The 22,613-nt window shown below is 40.4% G+C and overlaps 1 protein-coding gene across 2 annotated transcripts; it reads right to left on the bottom strand.

Moving 5' to 3' along the window:
• Positions 1-2,420: 2,420 nt before the first annotated feature.
• LOC117561274 lies at positions 2,421-20,363 on the bottom strand. 2 transcript variants are annotated; one of them, XM_034238669.1, is made up of 11 exons: positions 20,330-20,363; positions 9,767-11,115; positions 8,749-8,972; positions 7,743-7,945; positions 7,497-7,657; positions 7,185-7,288; positions 6,889-6,949; positions 5,643-5,731; positions 5,301-5,423; positions 4,149-4,249; positions 2,421-4,042 (listed from the first exon to the last, which is right to left on the bottom strand). In XM_034238669.1, exons 2-11 carry the CDS (start codon positions 11,085-11,087, stop codon positions 3,559-3,561), a joined length of 2,871 nt encoding a protein of 956 aa, XP_034094560.1. In that variant the 5' UTR covers positions 11,088-11,115; positions 20,330-20,363; the 3' UTR covers positions 2,421-3,558. The 2 variants fall into 2 exon arrangements, with proteins under 2 accessions (XP_034094560.1, XP_034094486.1); XM_034238595.1 differs by lacking the exon at positions 20,330-20,363 and adding an exon at positions 11,995-12,186.
• Positions 20,364-22,613: the final 2,250 nt, after the last annotated feature.

Raw genomic sequence — 22,613 nt, 5'->3', positions numbered from 1 at the left:
GAGAGGGTGTTCTCCACAGCAGGAGACATTGTTGGTGCCAGCAGATCTGCCCTTTCAGCAGCAATGTGGACAAGTTCATCTTTCTTTAAACAACATGAAAATACAATGAAAAGCAAGTCCTAATGTCAACCTGGCTGCTTAGGTACAGTACAGTTCAAATACAGATCATTTCAGTTCATCGACATGCTGCACCTTAATGTTTATTTTATTATATTTTGTATTTATTTGAGTGAATATTCACAGTTTAATAATAATTTAAAAAAAAAATAAAATGTTTAATGTTGTGAGAATTTGTTCTGCTGTACCGAAAACGTGACCTAAAAACCGAGGTACGAACCGAACCGAAATGTTTGTGAACCGTTACACCCCTACAATCAATGTTAACTTGGAAAGCCACAATATTAATATTTTAACTCAATGACATAGGTGATATTATTGTGGCACATCAGTAAAGCCTTACATATGTAAGGTGGCAGACGTAATTTAATGAATTTTAACTGAACAATAACTGAATGAGTTTGTTTCAATCTTAGACCAGCAGGGGAACCAAATCTATGCACTGCTGCAATAAGTACATTAATTAACTGTCTCATTGATGTTTGTCTGAATGAATATGATACTATTAACAATCATATTATTCCTATCAGCTGTCAATCACTGTTATGATTCACATATTCATTTATTATTGAATAAACTATATTTTTTGGAGGAGTTAATGATGAATGTTCATCAAGATGCTTGCTCACCCTCCTTCAAATTTGAAAAACAAGTAATTATATCATTATTGATATACAGTTACAACCTTGACTTTACATCAGAAAGAACAAACATTAAAGAAGTGACTAACTGCATCAGTTAGGATTAAAAAACCTGTATTCAGCTAAAACATCGCTGCAGTTATTATCCAGTGGAAGGTCCTTACCTAATGGCCTAGTTAAATCAAAGTGGTTACTTTCTGTTGGCTGGGCAGTGTAGTTTTACACACCGTCTGATTTTACTTCCTCAGGACTTAAAACTGTTTTTTGGGGGCAGACCCCCACAAAGAAAAAAATATATACACGCATACAAGGTCATCATCTTAACAGTTTGTTATGCTCATCGAGTCATCCGTGAGCAGAGCATCAAGTTGACATGCCTATTACAGCTGAATGCGGCGATTACCATTTTGTTCAGCAAAACGCCTCACAAACGTATTAAGATCCAAAGCTTTAGTGCGTTTTGATTCAATGCTGAGTACAGCCAAACTTGACATTCTCTTCTCTGTAATTGTAGATCGCAACTACCTCATTCCTTCCATCTACTTGGGTCCGAAATGCTTCTCGTTTTGCGCCGTCCACCGTTCAACTGAATTCGCCATCAATCATATTTCCAGTCTCGCGCCAGGGCCGGGGGAGGGGTTACAAGACTCGCGTCTTGTGCTGCATTCACTTGCACTCGGACATTAGAGATTTTCTCTCATAAATGTCCGATGAGCCACAACTTTTCTTTCAAAACAAAGATGCCAACTGGGGTGGCAGCTGGGGTGGCAAGGCTATTGTTTAGGGTGGCAGTTGCCACCCCATGCCATCCCGGTAGATCCGCCCCTGCTTGGGTGTCCTGAAAGGCGCCTCGAAATAAAACGTATTATTATGATTATGTCTTCCTCAACCTGGTAAATCTCAGAAACATTCCCCGTGATCTGACGTTAGGCTCTCCTGCTGAACGCCTGATGTTGCGACAAACACGTGCAGCCATCCCTGTGAGCACCAAACTGTTACAGCCAAACCCAAAAGATGCACAACTAATCAGAACACAACTCCTCAACAAGCGCCACTATGACATCTCAAGTTCTCCTCTGAAACCCCTGGCAGAGGGACAAGTGATCAGGATGCAGACCCCAAAAGGATACGATCGGCTTGGCGTTGTCAAGGAAGTGAGCGAGACAGTTATTACAGCAAGGGCGTGACCGCCGGTCAGTGATTCTGACCGGGATGTCGCTCGGCATTAAAGTGGGAGCTGAAATACGCACAGGTTGGGGTATAGTTGTAGGGGACCCACCAAGCCACAAGGGGGAGCTAGTGTGGTTTGTAGGGGAAACAGTGGCTTGAGATGACACTGCCGGAAAGAGGGGTGTGTGAACGTGGAGCGCGAAAAGTCAGGGAGACGTCTGAACAGCGTGCTGCATGTTAGCCGCTAGCATGCGGTACGTATATCTATCTTTGTGAGGACCACAAATGTCAGACTTCAAGAGCGAGGAAATTATGGAAAGTGAAGACAATCTGTCTACTCAATTCTGCAAATATCTGTGTTACAGAAATAAAGGAACATTACGCTTAACATTAGATGAAAATCAATAACACTCTGTTACGAATACGAAGCTTCAGGGGGGAAGACAGTGAGCATGGAACCAACACTGGAAACATGGAGAAACGGATACAACCTTTAAAATGTACAATAGAACAAGTTTAATATTGTTTGTTCAATCAAAAAATACCACAAGGCTACAAATATTATTCAAATGCTGAATAAACATCTAAATATGTTACCATTTTAGATTCACCATTTACAACAAAAAAATACAGAAAATAGAAGGTCATTTGGAGAGCACAGAACATCCTGATGGCCAAATGCTTTACTTTGCTGTGTTAACAAAAGTAATGTGTCTATCCGACTCTTGATCCGATTCCAAATTCTAATGGGTTCTCCTTTGGCCCAAGCTTAACCCTTTTACCATTTGTAATGAAATTAGTCCCATTTGTGTTTCTCTGCTGACAAACAAACCAGTCTGAAAACATAACGTCCCTGGCAGAGGGGTGAGAGATGGCATATTTTCGTAAGCAAACTGGAAGTTAGCATCACAAGGGTTCCCTCAACAAAAAGTCAAAGGCATTCTTCCAATGGCTTTTGGAATATTGAAGAAAATATTCTCTGTGGCAAACTCCATTAATGATTATTGAAGACAAAGGCTAACTCTAGGCTATAACGGAACTACAGCAGAGTCACATGACTCCAGGTCACCACCGCTAAACTAAAGGCGACAGATTGAAGAAGATTCAACTTATTGTCATTACGTAGTACAGGTACTATGTAACGAAACGGTTTCTCTGCATTTGACCCATCCTAGAGCAGTGGGCTGCCATTATGTACGGCGCCCGGGGAGCAGTGTAGGGAACGGTGCCTTGCTCAGGGACACCTCGGTAGCACTTGGTCTTTCCGGGACTTGAACTGTTGACCTTCCAGTTGCCAAGCCAAGTCCCTATGGACTCCGCCAACACCGCAATGTTTGGCATGATGACATTTAGCAGTCTCATTCAGACACTTGTTAGCAACAGCCGTTTTTAAGGCACATTAATGCTTCAGACATTTATCAGTGAGGTGTTTACTGACGTGTTTTTGTTCCTAGAACAAAATGTAAAAACATCTCTTCAGCTTGTGTTAACCACAGATCTTATTTCAGCATCTAACCAAAAGCCGAGGGAACAGGAAGTGTTCGGGGTTTAGGACTTATCCCTGGACAAAAAGTTTGATATAAAATTGAGTTTGCATTAAAAACAGTAATGCTAAGTGTCAGTCATGCTTTTAATGCCAGTTGACTGTCTCTTTCCCCCCCACCATCCCACCTCCATCTTTCTCTTCTGTGTTGCAATAGAAGACAGTGGGGTCGGGGTCAAAAGAGCCCCATAATTGGTGGAAAGGTAAGAGGGTGGACGGCTCTCTTTGATTAGAGTCTGTATTTGTTTCGACCTGAGAGTTTGAAGCGGCGATGTTTCTGTATGTCACCACGGCGCCTGGATCAAGTACGCTGCCGTTGCTAGGAGTGATGCTGTTGGTTACAGAGTTGGGGACAGTGTCTGTATTGCTGCTTCCAGAGGAGGAAAAGGTCAGCGCTGCAGCCTGGGGGGGGAGCAGATTACCGCCCAGGGTGGAGATGAGGTTTGTGGGGCGGCTGAGAGCCAGACGCTGGGTGAAGAGCTGTTGCTGCAGCCGCCGGTCGCTCCAATCCTCCTGAGGCTGCCGGTGGATCTTCATGTGAGCGTTACGGGACTTTATTTTGTAGAACATTCTTGGGCGGAGAGAGAGGAAAAACGGGTTGGAAAAGAAGAAATCAAGAAAATATAAACCATGTGTTTGCATGAGAATGTTTATCCATTATAACTGGTTCTACTTACTTGCCACACAGCTTGCATGGGAAGAAGCTGGTCAGTGGGGGGGCAGGAACCGCCTGCTCTGGTCCAAACTGTGCTACCATTGGTGGACGGACGGGGGTTATCTATGAACACAGGACCCATTTTAAGCAACTGTGCTATAATTGACTGGCTGGGCTGCATTAGACACCACAAACAACATTATTTGATTTAACTGTTTGCACAAGAATCCAAATACTTTCTGTTGGGGAAATATTTTCCAAGGCCCATAACTTTGACCCAGTTTATCAGTTCATGCTGTCCTGACTGAGCACACACACACCTGTAACCTTGGCTGCTGTGCTCTCAGTGTATTGCCTCCCTGTTCCTGCCTCTTGGCGTCAGCTGATAGAGGTGTTATGATTCTATCTTGTTATGCACAATGTTGATTATTCTCTCTGAACTAGCTAGATACATGGGTCTGGGGTAGAGTTCTTCAGAATTGACGTGGCAACTCTAGCGTGAAGTCAGAACCTCTGTTTCTTTGACTTGTCTTGTGAATTCTCCGGCCGAAGCTCCAAATAAACCGTCAGTGTTTGCCATCAAAGCTCCAACTCTCCCCGTGTCTCCTTCTGAGTCGGTGACTCCTCCTGCATTGCTACACAGAAGTTTCCCCCACACTTTCCTATGCTACTCAACCTGCTCAACACTATTTTTTTATATTCTATGAGTCCTATTGGTCAATGCAGGACAGTGGAGCCCACAGGGTGTCAAGGGAATTTCGATGGTTACAATATCTAATTTTCACCAGATTATTTAAAAAATAATTCACAATGTTATTGTGATATCTATAGATCTGTAGACCATTGAATTACACTCGAATTTCAGTGTTGGGATGTGGGGAGGGACTGTGGAATCATAACGGCACTTGCCGTTGCACAAAAGGTTACAATAATGACAGGGGAAAGGGCAACAAAAATCCTTAAAAAAAGGCCTTAAATCTACTAACTCAATATAATCATATGTGTAAATAACAAAGTTATTGTCAACAACGATTTGACCTAGGATAACAAAACAATAAGGAGATAGTGAGAACTAAAGCAAAAGGCAGCTATGAAAACACAAACCAAAAGGGTCAATTTGAAAAGAGGCAAACATATTTGAACTACATTCAGAATTCCTTTTTGTGTTTCTTACACTTTTCTGCTGCTCCATCACTGCTTCTCGGATCTCCTCCTCTCTCTGCTTCTTCTGCTTGTCCTGGAGCTTCTTGCTCAGGTAGTACAATTCAACACACTGGCTCAGGGTTTTAGTCCTCACCTGCAACACAAACACACCATCAACTGATCCTCCTTTTGTTGAGTATTTCCTGACCATATGGATCACTGTGTGTTGTTTACCAGAACTAGCCTTTTTAAATGATGTGTGTACTAGGTATGCACAGAGTTACCCTTTTAGGGTACGACACATCAGAAAAGGAAAACATTGAGAAGGTAACCATAAAAGAATGCAGCATAAGCACATGCAAAACAACTGTACCATTTTCCTTATGAGTGAAAAATCGTTCCCATAAGTCCGCAGAGTTGCACCGAAGAGACTCTTTTCGCTGTCTGTCCAACAATCACTACCTGCAGACAGAAAAGACGGGTGGGAGCAGTTTTTTTAGATACTTTAGTTCAGTAAAAGTACAACAATACAGAGTAAAATGATTAAACACTACAATTAATAAGTCCTGCATTCAAAACCACATATTATCAGCAAATACATTAAGGTAAAGTAAAAGCGTCTTTTTGCAGGAAGATTTTACCTGTTACTATTATATATGTTTTTTTTACTATTACCTGTTGCATTTTAAAACTGTTGGTATGAAGGTTGCGCTAATTCTAACTATTATATAGGCTGTTGTAAGTTTAATCTGCAGCAATGCATTATATTAAAAAAAATCAATTTTCCGGAATTTAACAGAGGACAGTACAGAACTTAAGTAAGTATTATTACATTCTACTACTTGTTGGACTTCATTCTGTGAGCTTTAGAGAGACACACAGCCTGGAGACATTCAGGGAGTTGAAAGCTGGACCGGGGGAGGGTCCAGAGACGTACCAGGGAGTTCAGACATCCTAAATGTTGTCAGGCTGTTGCCAGTGGGCCAAAAACTGTTAGCGGTACCCTGTCTACAGAAACACACCAACCTGAGGTAACACTAGTGTGCAGAACAATGTCTACTCTGTGCTTTAAAGGGTGCCTGGTGCATTTCAATGCGTGGAACAAAGAGGGAGAGGGATAGAGTTTGTGAAAGTGGATGGATTTGGTTTCTACAAAGGCGACTATTGTACATACAGTGGGAATTGTTACCCATGTTCTGACTCACATTCTGACTTGCAGACAACTATTTGCTGTTATGAAACACTAATCACATTTGAGTTATTTTTATTTCTCCACCTATTTCTGTCCTGCAGTTGTGGTTGAATATGTAAAGTGGAAGGAGTTAACTCAGGTTAAATAAAATATATATATTTGTCAGCGCCAAAGAGTCTGATCATAATTGAGCACTATGGTTTTGGACATAAATCCTTACTTATATTGTACAGAAGTTAGTTTGTAACTGTACTCATTTCCCATGTATTATAAATAAAGTCGTTTTAAAAAACATTGATATCCTTATGTAAGCTTAGTGGGATTCTCTTTGCCCTCTTATCCCAACTCTTATTGGTGTAAGACCTAGGATGTATTTCTTTGTCTTATTCAACTGCAGCCTTAGGGTGATGCAAAGGTCAAAGGTTACCAGAGTAGTGGTAGTCTCCTGCAGGCGAGGGCTGTGAGAACAGCAGCATCTCCAGAGCAGCCTGAAGGAGAGAGGGATGGAGGAGAACAGAAGCATGAGGCATGCAATGGCTCTGAAGAGAGTTAACTGGACATCAATGAGTTAGTGAGAAAGAAAATAGTAAGAAATGACAATAAGTAGATGAGTAAAGATGCATGGAAGTACGACACAAAGGATGGAGGCATGATTAAAATGATGGGAATAATTAGTGAAGAATTAAGAAAGAAAGACAGTATTTATATTTCCTCAGTGCTTACCATTATGTTCCCCTGACAGAAGTGCAGACAGTGCAGGGCCAGCTCTGTGTTACTGCCCCCTCCTGGCACACAGCTGGAACTGCACATGGACAACAGCTTCTCCACTGTGCATGCACACACACAGAGCAAAACAAAAAACGTTTTCAGCATCGAGTATAGCAGAAAATGGACTCATTTAAAAACATTGATTGAGGATATGATTATCTTAGCTTTGACCATTGAATAAATGAATGAGAATTGATTGGCATTTCCTGCTCAAAGCTGGTTATTACATGTTTGGGTTGTTAAGCTGTATTTCAGTTTGCTACTTACCTTGGTCTTGTACATTTGTATTCTCCTCCAGCATATCCCATGGTTTCCAGAGCAACTGTTCCCTAGGCGATTCCTCTTCTGGACACAACACCCTTGACCCTTCCCCATCCACAAAGCATATAGGAAGCTCTGCCTGGAAATCATGACCCACATTGACATACCTGGAGGGAGAAAAAGAAAATCTAAACATTAATAAACTAAATCTACAAAAACATACAAATTAAATACAATAAATGTTTTACTTACAGTGACACACTTTCATCTCCCTCATCTGGACATGCTGTTTCCTCCTCTCTGTGATTGAGAGATGAGATGGAGGAGTAGAGACCCGTTCCTCTACGCACTGGATTGAGGAGCGGTTGAGGAGTGTACCGGCCTCTACTCTGACCTCTGCTGAAGTGAAGGACGCTGGGAAATGGAGTACCAGTGTGGATTGGAGAGACTTGTTGCTGTAAGAACAAAAGGGAAAGTCATGTCAGAGTTATCCTTGTTCTCTTTTGATTGATGCATGGTCAAAACAAAAGCCAGAAAGAAAACTTAAGCAACTGAAGTTCTAAAAGCTGAAGAATTAAGACGACCTACATTTTTTTTGGATCAAGTCCCGAAAAATTGATTATCGACCACATTTCCATTTAATTTATGCTCATCAAATGTTCAAAGACCAACATTTATGACAGTATTACCTGGCTTAGACATTATCACAGTGTTACCATTACACCTGAAAATGGGTGAATAAAAAGCCACCATGTTCCCCCACAACTTGGCAACCCTAAAATGTTGACTTAAGCTGAACGTCAATGCATGAACACAAACCTGCTATTGCTCTTGTTAAGTCCCAAAGACTTGTTGCACTTGTTTTGCATCAATCTTGATACAGGGTACTTATGTTATAGTTTGGATTCCTAAAGCTTTTAGTCTACTATCCCATCATTCAAGGCTGGTTTTCACTATAAGTAATGTGGTTTTTTTGGACGGACACAATCATTTAATTTTTTTTACTATGTTCAATCTGAATTTACTTTAAAATAAAAAAAATCTATATTGATTCTCACTCTTCTACATCCAACTCACAGGTTTATCATTGCTTTGAGAAAAAAGATTATTAATTGTCCCCTTTTAGAAGTGTAGTTATGGTCATTTGTTCTGGGAATGTCATTTTCGAGCCTGAGACCTGGAAAACAGGTTAAGAGGAAATAAAGAAACGTATTCTCCAGAAATGTCTGTTTCTTTGAATTTGCTCGGCGTACTGTACCTGTAGCTGTGCGTGTTTAAGATTGGCTTCTTCTCGCTTCACTTTCTGGGTCACAATGTAAGGGGCTTTCTTTTCTTCTGCCTCATAACGTTGGTCTGTGAGGTGAGGTGGAAGAGAGGGAAGGTGGAAGGCGGAATAGAGGGCTGGAGCGCTGAATGGATGAATGGATGAAGGATGGGAGGTGGAGGAGAGGAACGGTGATTCTGGAGACTGAATGTGGGAGGCTGGAAAAATGAGAGGGGAGGAGGACAAGAAGAGTGGATGTCAATGCTGCATGATAAACTGCTGGATCATTTTGGGTGTGGCAGAATACATCACTGTTTTCTGTGCAGACTTTTAGAAACTAACAGAATCTGCTTCGAATCAATTCTTGTAAAAAAATACACATTCAAAAGCACGCATTCAGTGTTATGGGCTTAAAGGTGATTATCGAATTAACATGAAATGAAAATAAGAAAATGTCTGTTAATAAGAAAAGTGAAAACGTAATTTGCATACGAGAAATGTCACAAGCTCACCTACGAAAACCCACATGTCCCGTAAACATACATGTGGGTTTTACCTGTGTTTTTTGGTAAGTGAGGGTAATAAAGTTCATTTAAATCAATTCATGTTTTAGTATGTTTTCTATTTCACTTATGACCAGGCTTGGGGGGTAACCGATTAAACGGGATTACAAATTAGGATACAAAATAAAGTTTACTGTATTCCTTTTTTCAAACAACATATCTGGGTTTCTCTTTTTTAAGGTCATATTATTGTGTTGTCTTACAGAATACACTTACACAAGAAAAAATATCTTCAGTTTTTGCATATTTGATATTTAGGTAATGAGGTTGCGTTACTTAATTATGTGATACTTTAATTAGGTCACTGCTTGCTTTTTTTAACAGGTATTTAATATTGTAACGGGATACATTTTTCCCTCTCAACCCTTGGTATCACAGGCTCTGGATGAACCCAATGTTATCCCTACTATCATACTTTTATTTACAAAAATGTGCACACAATGTCCTACCTAGGATGTTGCCATAGTCACTGCCATGAGAAGGTCTCAGGTTGCCCTCGGTGATGCCGGGGTCGCCTGACGTATGTGTAAAAGTGTGTGACATCACTGGAAACTTCCATATCATCCCAGAGGAGTGGATAGAGGGGAAAGACTGAAGGTGCGAAGGGAAAAACTGTAGTGAATCCCCCCCCTGAGACACCGAATGTCCGGACACACCTAACCCACCGGGGGAGTCCATTTTGGAGGGTGAGTGGGAAGGAGGAGGCAGAGGCGTGGGAGGGGGACTGAGAACTGAAGACATGATGTGAGATGATGTGGGAGGAGAGGGGAAGGAGGGGTGGGCGGGTGAGGAAGAGGTGCAGGGCGGCAGGTAGGAGTCAAAAGCACAGCTGTGCCTCGGCTTATATCCGCGGCTTTCTCCTCTCCCTACCCCATATTCCCAAAAGGAATCTCCACAGGGGATCATGGGAAATATTCTCTTGCGCTGGGAGAGGAAGGCCTCGGAGAAAGAGTCCAGTTTCTGAGTGTACTGCGTCAGGCATCCTGAGTTCAAAGTGTGTTGGTCTGCTGCTCCGCTCCACCTGCCTTCCCCGGGCTGACTCGACGGAGAGACACTCACCCAGGGTCCCTCACCCTCTGCCCCCTGAAGCTGATCCTCCCCTGAGCCACAACTGGACCCATAATCCTCCTCTCTTCCTAGATAATGATCACCAACTCTTGAACAGTCAACGCTGCTGTCACTGAAGCTCCCCGCTGCAGTTCTGTTGTAGGAAGTAGTTTGTTTTGTGAAGTGGCTAACGTTAGCTTCTCTGTTGTAAACTGCTTCGCCTTTAGCTTCACATCTAACATGATTATAACAGTTTGCTCTGAGTTTACGTCCCGCTCCTTCCTCGCTGGTGTAAAAAACATCATTACTGTAACAATCCGCTGTTTGATACAAATTATCTGCAGCGTGTTCACAACTCTCCCTGTTCTCCCAAACTTCCTCTTTTTTCACGTCATACCAAGTGTCCGAAAAATGTCCGCCTAACCCGCTTTCTCCGCCTCCCAAGTTAGCATCTCCATCCAAGCAGCTACTACTTGTGTTGAGGAAGCCTCTGTCTCCACCACTGCTCCCTCTCCTTCCCCCTGAGGAGGTGTTTGAAGCCAGTAAAATATTAGAGGATTCTTCCCCTCCCCTTCCATACTGCGCCAGAGGGTCCAGGGCAGGCTGAGAGGACGGGTATCCCACTTCGGGGCTTTGATGGCCGGGCAGCGTGAGGTGAAAGGATGGGTGGTGGCGATGCTGGTTGAGGTCGGGGAAGGACTGGATGGATGAAGAGTCGTCCATGATGGATCACTGCATGTAGCTAGAGTGCCTACAGGAAACGGACAGAAGATTGAGCACATTTAAAACAGAATTAAGAATAGTGTGACTCGTCGGCATGACATTTCAATATTTTAGGATTCAGTGCTTTCACATTCAATAGCTCACATTTAAGACGCTTCCTAGATACTGCGACAAACACCAGGATTAACAAATTGTAGAAAACTACTGTAAACGCTATTAGTTAGCATTTACGGCAGATAACTCGCAACTGCACTTTTCCTGTACAACCTTCATTGTATGCTTGCTTCCTAAATTGGCAATTAAAACTTTGAGAACCTCTGATACAAAAATACATTTTTTCACAACAATTAGAGCGAATACTGCAAATTCTGTAATCCATCAAATTCCAACCTAATTAGAAGTTTTCACTCGTCTCGTGTCCTGTGTCATGACGTTACCAGGCAATGCAGGCAGAAGGTTTAAAGTAATGGCGCCTTTAAAAAAAGACAAGCCGTTTTTACGTATTCCAGCAGAGCATGTGCGCTTACCTCGATTTATGCCGTTTGATTTAGTTTGTCAGAATAAATAGATTAAAAGACAAGTGACAGCGTATCACTCTGACTGCATCATAGAAGAAAAACTCGCCAAAAAGATAAAGAGAAAGCTTTTCTGTTAGCAATGCTACGCTGAACAAGGCCTTTTGAAAACCATTTTATTTCCTGTTAATACTTTTATTGCCTTGTTAAAAGGTAACGGTAAGTACCGAATCCTCTTGAAGTTTTGTTGGTTTTTCTTTCTCTCTTTCTTGAAACCACATTCAGATCTAAATAGGACAGTGAGTGAGTGAGTCAGAAAGAGAAAGAGCGAAGGCAGATGAGATGAAGAGACAAAAACACTGTATAGGATTTCAGGCTTGTTTGTTCTTTACCAGTCTTTGCCGCTTAATTTCCTTTTCACATAAGTTCCTCCACTGTTGTTCATGTTCTCGGCTCCCGGTTGCTCTTCTGATTGTCGTCATGGTACTCTGAACTTACTTTGCTTCGTCTCGAGAGTCTGTGTGATTATTTCCCCCTTCAAATTTTCTTCCTCTCACATAGTCCTTCCTATCTCTCTCTCTCTCTCTCTCACACACGCACATAGTCTATCACAGAAGCAAAATGTAACACACACACATTTACAAATAGTTTCTCTCTGAAACACACACACACACACACTTGCAGGTGTCAAAGGGGACTAGCAAGTAGTGATGTTGCCTATCTGCCTATTCGTCGTCGTCGTGGTAACCACATCCTGAGGAAACAAACGCTGACGGATCTCCCTCCTCTCAGCTATCTTTATCTTTCTGCCCCCCTCCTCCATCTCTCTGTCTCTCTTTCCGTCTCTTTGCCCCGTCCTTATCTCTCTCTCCGTCTCTTATTCTCTCTTTCATTCTCACCATGCCACCTATTTGTTTTCTCTCTAAAGTCTTTAACCTGCTTTTTATCTGTCGTCTCATCTCAGTCTTTGTGCTTTGTGGTATCGTCTATGTTCTTTTTTAGTGTCCCACTTGTGGCGCAAATGTAGTTGAATTATTTAAATAAAGAAAAAGAGATTTACCGATGTTGAGGTACTAAAACACTTGTACAAAATGCATTTCATCCTAAAAACGTTACAATCAGCAGTTAAAGTAAATGTACGTTTGATACCTTTCACATCATATATGATATACATGTATCATAGTGGCTGTATGTATAAAGTACTACTTTGGTTGACCTTTGTAGAGTTTCGTGACTGCATAATCTGTCATAAAGGTGTGTGTATGTGCGGAAAATCCATGTCCGTCTTTCAGTCCTCTACATGAGTGCTGAATGTTCGGCTACATATAGTGTGTGTGTGTGTGTGTGTGTGTGTGTGTGTGTGTGTGTGTGTGTGTGTGTGTGTGTGTGTGTGTGTGTGTGTGTGTGTGTGTGTGTGTGTGTGTGTGTGTGTGTGTGTGTGAGTGTGTGTGTGCAGAAGTGTTAGCGTGGATGTTTACCAGATCAAGATTCTCCAGCTGAGTCAGCTGACAGGAAGTGAGAGAGAATGAAGCAGGAAGGAAGACGGCGGCAAACGATGAGGTTCAGGGAACCCTCTAAACACCCTGCAGCCCCACCTTCTCACCCTCCCACTCACACACACGCACTCACACACACCTTTAATATGCCCATAAGCCGTTTTCTACCTTTGTTGTCATATATGGTTTTAAAACACCTACGCAAGCACAAGGAACCTCAAACACGAGCAACTTCAATAACACCCTCAACACTACACTCACACACACATTCGCACTCACACACATGTCTGTTGAATACAGACCAGACTAGGTTTGAATAGCAAATCTAAAAAGATGTTGCTGTGAAAAAAGTAAAAACTCAGTAAAAACTAATCCACATAAAAGGTGAATGAATATTTGGAGAATTTCACTTGCATTTTTAAAGTATCTGTTATCAGATGAAATGATTGAAGAAAGCAGTAAAAAGTACAGTTTTCCCCTGAAGTGTAGGGGAGAGATGTCTAATAGGAAAACTCAAATAAGTATCACTGGTGTTATAATATAAATATGATAAACTATAAATGTACAGAATAGAATTTCCCTAAAATGTTCAAGAAAACCACTTAAAGTAAATACACTTTTTCTAAATCTGGAAAAACGGTGTGAATATTGTATCGGAAATGGCAGCAATCTATATAAATAACTGCATCATCGGCAAACATACTGTATCTTTCAGATAACAGTTCATATCTCCAAAATGGTTATTGAACATGAATTTGACCAGAACATTTGTCATTCAGTCATGGGCTTTATCAAATTTGCAACAAGTGATAACATTGAATTCATCAAAAAACCTTAAAGTTGTGAGTGTTTGTGAAAAATGACACAGCAATCTCAAGCAGTGCCCATCTTTGAGTGTGAGATGGACCTGATTGCATTCAAACGTGTTCAAATCCTAAATGTGTTCACGTTCAATTGAACTGTAATTCAAATACAATATAACAGATAGGTATAAATCACAGTTACGCAGAACATGGAGGAAGCTTTATTATAGTAGTTTGCTCTATAATCCAACTAGAAATGTTTCAAAATGTCGATGTGTGTGTGTGTTTCTGCAAGTGTGTTGGTGTATGTGTGTAGGTGATCATGTAAATGCTGAGGTCAGTCATACAGTGTGTACTTTTCATAGGCGGAAACCTCAGCATTAACATGCATATTACATAATAATGTGGTGACTTCACTGACACAATAACCTCAATTGGCAATAATTCATTGATGTTCATGTTTGACAGCAAATAGTGTCAGATGACCTGGTGATATTTCATGAAAATATTTTAAACAGAAGGATCTATGAAATTCCCCAAAACGTCTATCAATACAAAAGTAAATGGTGGTGTCGATGTCATCTGTAGATTGCTGTGATAAGACTCAAGAACCAGGAAGATGATATTTACAGGGCTGCACATAACTGGTGCGCATGCGCACCTCCGCCAAAAAAAGAGCACCGGGTCATTTGAAACAAAGCGCATATGCGTACCAACATTGAGAGAGAGTGAGAGAAGAGAAAGAAGGGAAAAGAGAAAATAGAGGAGAGAGGAGAGAAGAGAGAGAGAGAAAGATATTTGCGAGTTGCATATGAACCATGATATGAACTCAGGGTCGGCCCGTAGCGCTGGCTAGATGTTCGCCTAGGGCGCCAGATCTGGGGAGTCGCTGCGCTGGCAGTTCTGGGAGGGAAGAAAACATTTTGACCGTTGGGGCTCATCCTAATTTTTGGCCTTGATGTAACAATATTCATAATTAAGTAAATGTAACACCCTTTTCACCACGGTTACACGTTTCATTTGCCCTGTACGATGGGCGCTGTAAGTGATGAAAATGGGGGATGTTGGCTTATCTGGCGCCCGCAGCTCACAGCCAAAGTGCGAGTGAGCGAGGGAGAGAGCACCGGTACCAGCGCTGTTGTTATTAGAATCTAGTGCCGTGCTAGCTGCTCTAACGGATATAAGAAGAAGATGTTTCTACAATGATGTGGAGGGAGAGTCCTCTCCAGTCAGACTGAGAGGCTGATACTACAGCTCAGTGAGGTAAAGGACTCTGAGTGTTTAGATAGTTCACTTTAGTCTAAGTTCAAACGGTTTGGTCACAATTTATGTAAACACATATTTCCAAGGCACTCCTTTATAATTATTGGGATAAACAGGTTTTAAATCATTCCAATGTATACTATAGGACAGTAACCAAACATATCCTTTAAAACGAGAGATAAAAAAAAAAATGCATAAATAAATAAATGTTAAGGTAAAATAAGATATGAATGAACAACACAAATAAAATAAGTTACATTCATTTGTTATTGGCTATGGTAGGTTATTGGTTATGTTCACATACTTATGTGATTACATCCACTTGTCTAAGATGACAACAGAGACTTTCGACCCAAACCCAGCTGTTGCTAATCGCAGACTCAACCAGAGAGAAAGTAGTAGGCCTACATCATCAGCTACCATGTCTGACAGAGAGGAAGACAGTGAGGAGAACAGTCAGGAGGGTAGTGATGACAGCTTGTAGGATTACTGGTCGTGCTAATGTTGTCTTGTATTCACCTCTGCATGTGTGTTCTGTGTTCACCTCTGCATGTGTGTTCTGTGTTCACCTCTGCATGTGTGTTCTGTGTTCACCTCTGCATGTGTGTTCTGTGTTCACCTCTGCATGTGTGTTCTGTGTTCACCTCTGCATGTGTGTTCAGTGCCGTGTGTCTGGCAAATAAAGTCAAGACCCCCTCAAAAGTTACGGTTTATTTCATTTTAAGGATGAGCACCAAGCAACATCTCCAGGTGCTCCTTTGAGAACCAGGGCAAAAAAGTTATGTGCACCCCTGGATATTTATATCCTCACGCTTGCAGCTAATCAGTGTGCAGTCTTTCTGGTAGTGAGGATTCTGCTGCTCTAAAGTTTAAACTAATGTAGTCAGATTCCTATAATGTGAACCGAAAGAAAATGAACACTGCGTATTTCCCAGACTCCTAAAAGTTGTTCATGCTCACCAACATGGCGATCACTTGTTAAACCAAAAAATCCTATTTTGGGGCAGTTTGAATTCATGTCAGCACAATTGAATCACTTATTTAAAGATGAAATGATGCTCTTGATACAATGAATACATAAAAGACGAAATAAAGCCTTCAAATGCAAGTTTGACGCCAACTAAGGTGTCATTAACTAAAGTGCTTTATTTCTTTCTTCTATGACTTTTTGGTACATATTTTACACTGTTTGATTCTGACATGCTCTGCTAATGGACTTATAGACTTAATGGTCTCCTGGGTATACGCATTTGTGTTTGTTTGTGCATGCACATAACCTTGAGAAAACAGCCGAATGAGACAAACGTGTGAATGAAAGGATGTGAGAGGACGGGAGTCGGGTGCGGAGGAGTTTGCACGGGGGAGACGCTTCTCTAGTTCTCTCTCAAATTCACCTAAAAAACATGCGGGAGCAGAGGAGGGGGAACGAGAGATGCACTTCTGGACTTTTTTTTTATCCGAGAAGTCTCTCTGTGTGTCTTCCGTCACTGAGAAAAGAAGTGACGACTGGCGGGGAGAAATCTACTGAATGGATGGGGGACGAATCAAACCACCAAATAGCATGAATCATTGTGAATCAGAAAACATGAAACAGGTTATTTTTGCACTAGCCGTGTCAAACACATAAAAGCAATCGATAGTCACTCCCGCTTGATAACCTTGTTACAAATCGACGATGTTTCATGCTAACGCTGAATGTGTTGGAAATGTTTCAACAGTTTGAGATTTTTGAATGTTCAAATGACATTGAGAGAAAGCACGACGGTTTATATGAAATACGGAGCACACAGAGGTGAACCTGCTGTCAAACTGTCCACAGGTGAAATAGATTATTTTATAAAGTTAGCATTTTCCTTTGAAGCATCTTGAAATAAGACGGAGATCTCAAAATGATGTGAACAACTTGAAAAAAGGTAATGAAGGTAAATAATGTCTAGCTGGATAGATGATGGAAAGCTGAATTTGTCTGAATCTGAATCGCACATTCACTGAAATGACGTTTGTGCAAAGCTTCGGAGCTTTGAAATGATCATTTCTGTGTCTTATCCATGCATTTTCTTTTTTGTATTTGGAATTAATAATCTGTATTTCAGTTTTACTCTCATACAAAACTAAGCAAAGATCACATGTATGCAGAGAAAGCTTCTGGACAATTCTAAAACAGCTTGATATTTGATTCATTTTCACAAAGAAATAATGAGATATTTATCACTTTGTTTTACTTTAATGCATTTGATGCTCACAAACCCATTAATGCGGACCTGAAAATCACATAATGTCTGATAAAGAGCTTTAAAACAAGATCATAGGCCCCGAGAGTTTTTAGAGACCCCGCTGTGCACACATAGGGGTCTTTAGAAATGTGTAGCATTGCAATCACATTTCTGAAGCCCGCTTTATATTATTATCTATATTACGATATAGGTTTAATTTGCAGCAAATGCACTACTAAACATGAGTTGCCAGTAACATTATTAATAGAGTATACAGTGCCATTACATTTGACAGACAAAAATATATGAATCTCACATTATTCATTTTCTAAATAAAAATGATGTGATTAAAGTCGCAACACATTATCGTCATTTTGGTTTGTATCAAAACAATGTAATTTAATTATATTTTTTAAACATAAACCTACGGTCTCGGATACTGGGAAAATATAATGAACCTGTAGATTAACATAACGCTTAACATTGTTACATACCACTAAGAAATACAATTCAAAGTAATTTTCCTGGAGCTTAGGTTTTAAAGGCCGCCTTTAACTAATAAATTATCAAACAATTTGGACATCTTGGCTATAATATTTATTTGTTTTTGTGCTAGATTAAAAACGGCCAAAGTGCTTAATCCTTCTAAAGAGTTAATCCTTCTAAAGGCACTGCAATAAACGCAGCCAATTATGTTATGAAGGATTTGTTTAGTTTGTTTGTAGCGTATGATTATCAGCCTAACAATGCTGCAATGCAGTTATTAAGAAAATATGACAAAGTCAAATAGAAAATAAATAACTGTCTAAACTGTTACATTCATCATTCTACAGCCTATAATCAGACTAATCAGCGCAGATTTCACAATACAATCCCTTTACTTCATTTTTTTAACACTGGTGCGACCAAATGACTAAAAGATTGCATATACATTGGAAATCCGATTAAGTGTTTTATTCAATGTGTGACAAGCCATTTTGCACACTCTTTGCAACAAACGCTCCATAGAGATAAAGGAACTTTGTAGGCTCCTCCGCAGCGATGATACCAAATCAGGAGTTCAATATTTGAACATTTGGAAAGCCCTGACTGTTGGAGTTTCTGCCTCAGAAGCTCAGCAGTGATGGAGCCGCAGGTTTCCATGAGTGGGAAGGGAGACACTGATCCTTCACCAGAAAAAATGTCATATGACGTCTGAGGAAGTGTATATCAGAAGGCATGTGGGAAACCAAGTGGAACAAGATCTTGTGGCCTTATGGCACAAAAATAAAAACACTGCAAACCAGCAGAAATACACCATCTCCACCCTGAAGCATGGTGGAGCAGCATTATGCTGTGGGGATACTTCTCCACAGAAAGCCTGAAGAAAATAATAAAACCAAAGCTACACTGAACTTTAGTCACCGCCTAGTCAAGTTGCACTTTACATCCACGTCCGTCCACACTGTCATTCAACATTTTTCACCTATAAGACATGTGTTTGAAATTCTAACTAATGAGTTAGAACCAATAAACGGTAACATCGACCTTGACCTTTGTCCACCAAATTCAAATCAGTTCATCCTTTGTTCCAAGTTTGCATTTGTGTTACATGGAACGGCGCGGAGACATAAAAGGATTCAAATCAACAAATAAGCATTGTGCTGTTTCAAAACTCAGACCTCAGTTTATTCCAGAGTATGCGGCAGAGCTTTAAAATTGCTGTGTAACCAAGGAAGGCCTTAATGCTGCTTAACATCGCTTGAGCATTGTTGCAAAGAATGATGGAAAACAATTGCCGCGTTGAGATGTTCAAAGCTGAGACAGACCCAAGACTGAAGTCTGTATAATAACTGGATAAAACAATAAACAGGGGGATATTTGGGGGGATTTAGAGCCTCTCTGGATATAACTGAAACATACAAATCTTCTTCCGTTTCCTAATTTCTTCCAGATAGAGTGTGGAAGCCCATCAAAGCCATTTAAAAATACTATTGCAACAACAAAGCAACTTTATTCAGTTTCCCAAAAAAAAAGAAGGGAAAAAGGTGCAATTAATTCACGCACAGACGCTAAAGTAAAACCAACAGAAAAGCGGTTGTTGCCCCCGTTCTGTCTGCAGATGTCAAAGGAGGTCACAAACTGGAAGGAGGTCAAAAATAGCAACATTACAAACTCGTCTTCTAATGTTTTGTCTGCCTTATTCAAATCAATTTTGATAATTGTTCCTCTTTGACCCTATACAACTACGACAAAACTACAACCTCCAAAATGACTAAAGATGTTGATTATACTTCTTAAACAATTCAAACAAAATCTGACCATTATGACCTTAATTAGGTAGACATTAATACAGGGATGTTAGATTATTATAGCATAACAAATGAACTGCAAACTCGTATGGAAGCATAGCCTTTGTTTAACTGTACCCAGGTCAGGGGTACATTGAAGCCTGGGCTTATCATATCATGATATCTTTACAAAGTCTCGACAATGAAGACAGACAGGCTTGTGGTTTTAAGCCTCTCTGTTTAAGAGCATGTTTGGTGTAAACACCAACATGTTGCATGAAACAACACTGTAATGCTACAAGTAAAGTTTGAGAATGAGTAAGATCTTTTTGTAGCTTCTCATGCAATGCAATATGCATCTACATTGACTTATCAATCAGATGTATCACATATTCGCGAGGAGCACATATCCGAATCAGAATGGTACTTTCATAAACATGATTTTGCATTTGTGACTTCAAATTGTTTTTAGATTTGACTGGATTTATCATTAATTCATTTAGCAAACCTTGTGTTCTAAGTTAACTCATCATTTAACCCATGACGTTGCTTACATCTTCACACTTGTTCGTAAATTCCAGATGCATAAATAGTTATAAAAAGTTTTCTTTGGATAAAAGTAACTCTGAAAATCGTTTGTACTTAAACAATCATTCAAAGGAGGATAAAAGTGTGTTCTTACCTGTTCGGCTGTCATTCCGATCAGGAGGCGGTGGAGTGCATGTGTGTATGATCTTCTGGTAGGTACACATGTGTTTGAGAAAGGGGGAGGAGAGAAAGAGAGAGACATGTAGCTTTACAAAGTTGATCTTTCAGTCTTTCATCCACTTTGTTATAATGGCACTGTGTGTGTGTGTGTGTGTGTGTGTGTGTGTGTGTGTGTGTGTGTGTGTGTGTGTGTGTGTGTGTGTGTGTGTGTGTGTGTGTGTGTGTGTGTGTGTGTGTGTGTGTGTGTGTGTGTGTGTGTGTGTTTGTAGAGCTGTGTCATACTGATGGTGGAAACAAGAGAAAAACACCCTAGTGTGCGGCTTCAACTTAACACACAGACATACAGTAAGCTACATACACACACATACACACACTTTCAGTTTGAGTGTTTCTTCTATCCGTTTTTTTCAAAGGGCCACACACACGTATCCTAATGTTGGACACACATATATAGCTAATGAGGAACCCAAATGCATGCTAATACAAAATAATAACTTTAACATTTTGGAAAGCGGTTTGTCCAGGAGATATTAAGTTACATTTGAAGAGGTCTGAGGTCAGTTATGAGAATGTTATATGAAAGTATCCACCTTAAATTATTTTTACGGGTAGACATTTGCACTTTTGTCCTTTCAAATCTCATAAACAGTAAAAGGATAGTTAAAAAACTGCAGTTGTGAAGCCTTGTTCTAATTTTGGAGGGGGGGGGGGGGGGGGGGGGGGGGGGGGGGGGGGGGGGAATAATGAAAAGGTTTAACTTTTTTATTTTCTTTGCATAGAGTTAGATGATCATTATCACTTGTATATTTCTCAAAGAAGTGTATTTAGTTTGAACTTTTGTCCCATTCCCTGATAAATTAACATGTTGACATACCTTGAGTTGAGGCTTGATGAATGGATGAGTTAGCAGGAGAAGTAGATGTTTGGATTTCCGGGTGAATATTTGCAGGAAAAATAAGTTCTAGTTTTGGGAACATTTAAATATAAATTATGACATTCATTTGATTCCTTGCTCAGAGTGAAATGAGAAAATCAATACAACTTGTGTGTTAAAACAGTACATAGGTAGCTGCAGCAAGCAGCAGGTTAGCTTAGCTTAGCACAAAGACGGGTAACAGGGGGAAACAAATAACCTGGCCTTGTCCACAAACAGATATGTGCTCTTTCTTAACGTGGGTCCCATTCCCTGAGAAATCTACAATTGTATGTCCAATGGTGGCTAACTGAGAAGGAGTTAGCAGGAGAGGTGGTGGATGTTTGGATCCCAGTCAAGTCCCTGTCAAGTTGCATTCAAGTTGCTGACACACACCTGTTTATAGTTTTGGAAATACAAAAATAAAATGTCACATTTATAAGATTCCTTGCTTGGAGTTCGAGGAAAAAATAAATACAACTTTCATTTTAATAATAGCAATGTAGCTTAAGCAGGCAACCAGTTAGCGTAGTTTAGCATTTTAAGCTAACGTACCTTGGATCCGAGGCAGGCTAACGGAGTAGTTAGCATGAGAGGTGGATGTTTGGATAAGGGAAGAAGGAAAAGAGAAATAAAAAAAGAGGATTCAGTGAGCTGTACAGACAGGCAACTTAGACTCTAGACTAGAGCACACTAGCTACTTACCTCTGTTCCAGGTCTTTATGCCAAGTTTAGCTGTTCACACAGAGGCTATAGCTTTGAGCTGAGAGTTCAGTTCTCATCTAACTTTTGGCAAAAAAGTGAACACAAATTCTGTACCACAAAAATGTAAAACGATTTATTTGAGGATAGGGGTTTTCTTTCTCTGTCAAATGTAGAGGCAATTAGGTATTTTTTTCAGTGTTGTGCTTATATTCTGAATGGTCATGATTAATCTATTTAAGTTCAATACAATTCACACAGAGGCCAGTAAGAAAGCAAGTATTGTTAAACTGCAATGAACTCACTGAGTGGGTACCAATATAAAATTCACTAGGCCTTAATAAAAATTAAACAAGTTGAGCCCACAAAGGCCAATAAGTTCTAGCTGACAAAACAAACAAATGTGTACAGTAGATGATTCAGGAGAAGAAAAAGCACTTGATGTGTCTTGTGGAAATGAGAATTATCACTGAAATTGATTGAAACCTCTTAAATGCTCAAGTTTGGTCTTCATAATTTACCTGATTATTTAAGGTGGAAGAAACCAGACAGGTTTGGTGTTCCAGTGTTGTATTGTGTTTTTCTTTTGCTGTTATAATGCCATAAGAAGAACGCCCAGCAGCTCATTCTTGCACCAGGACCC

This window comes from Gymnodraco acuticeps, unplaced genomic scaffold (assembly GCF_902827175.1).
Source record: "Gymnodraco acuticeps unplaced genomic scaffold, fGymAcu1.1, whole genome shotgun sequence".
NCBI lineage: Eukaryota > Metazoa > Chordata > Actinopteri > Perciformes > Bathydraconidae > Gymnodraco > Gymnodraco acuticeps.
The sequence above is the reverse complement of the archived record's forward strand: the minus strand, read 5'-3'. Positions and strand labels throughout refer to the sequence as shown.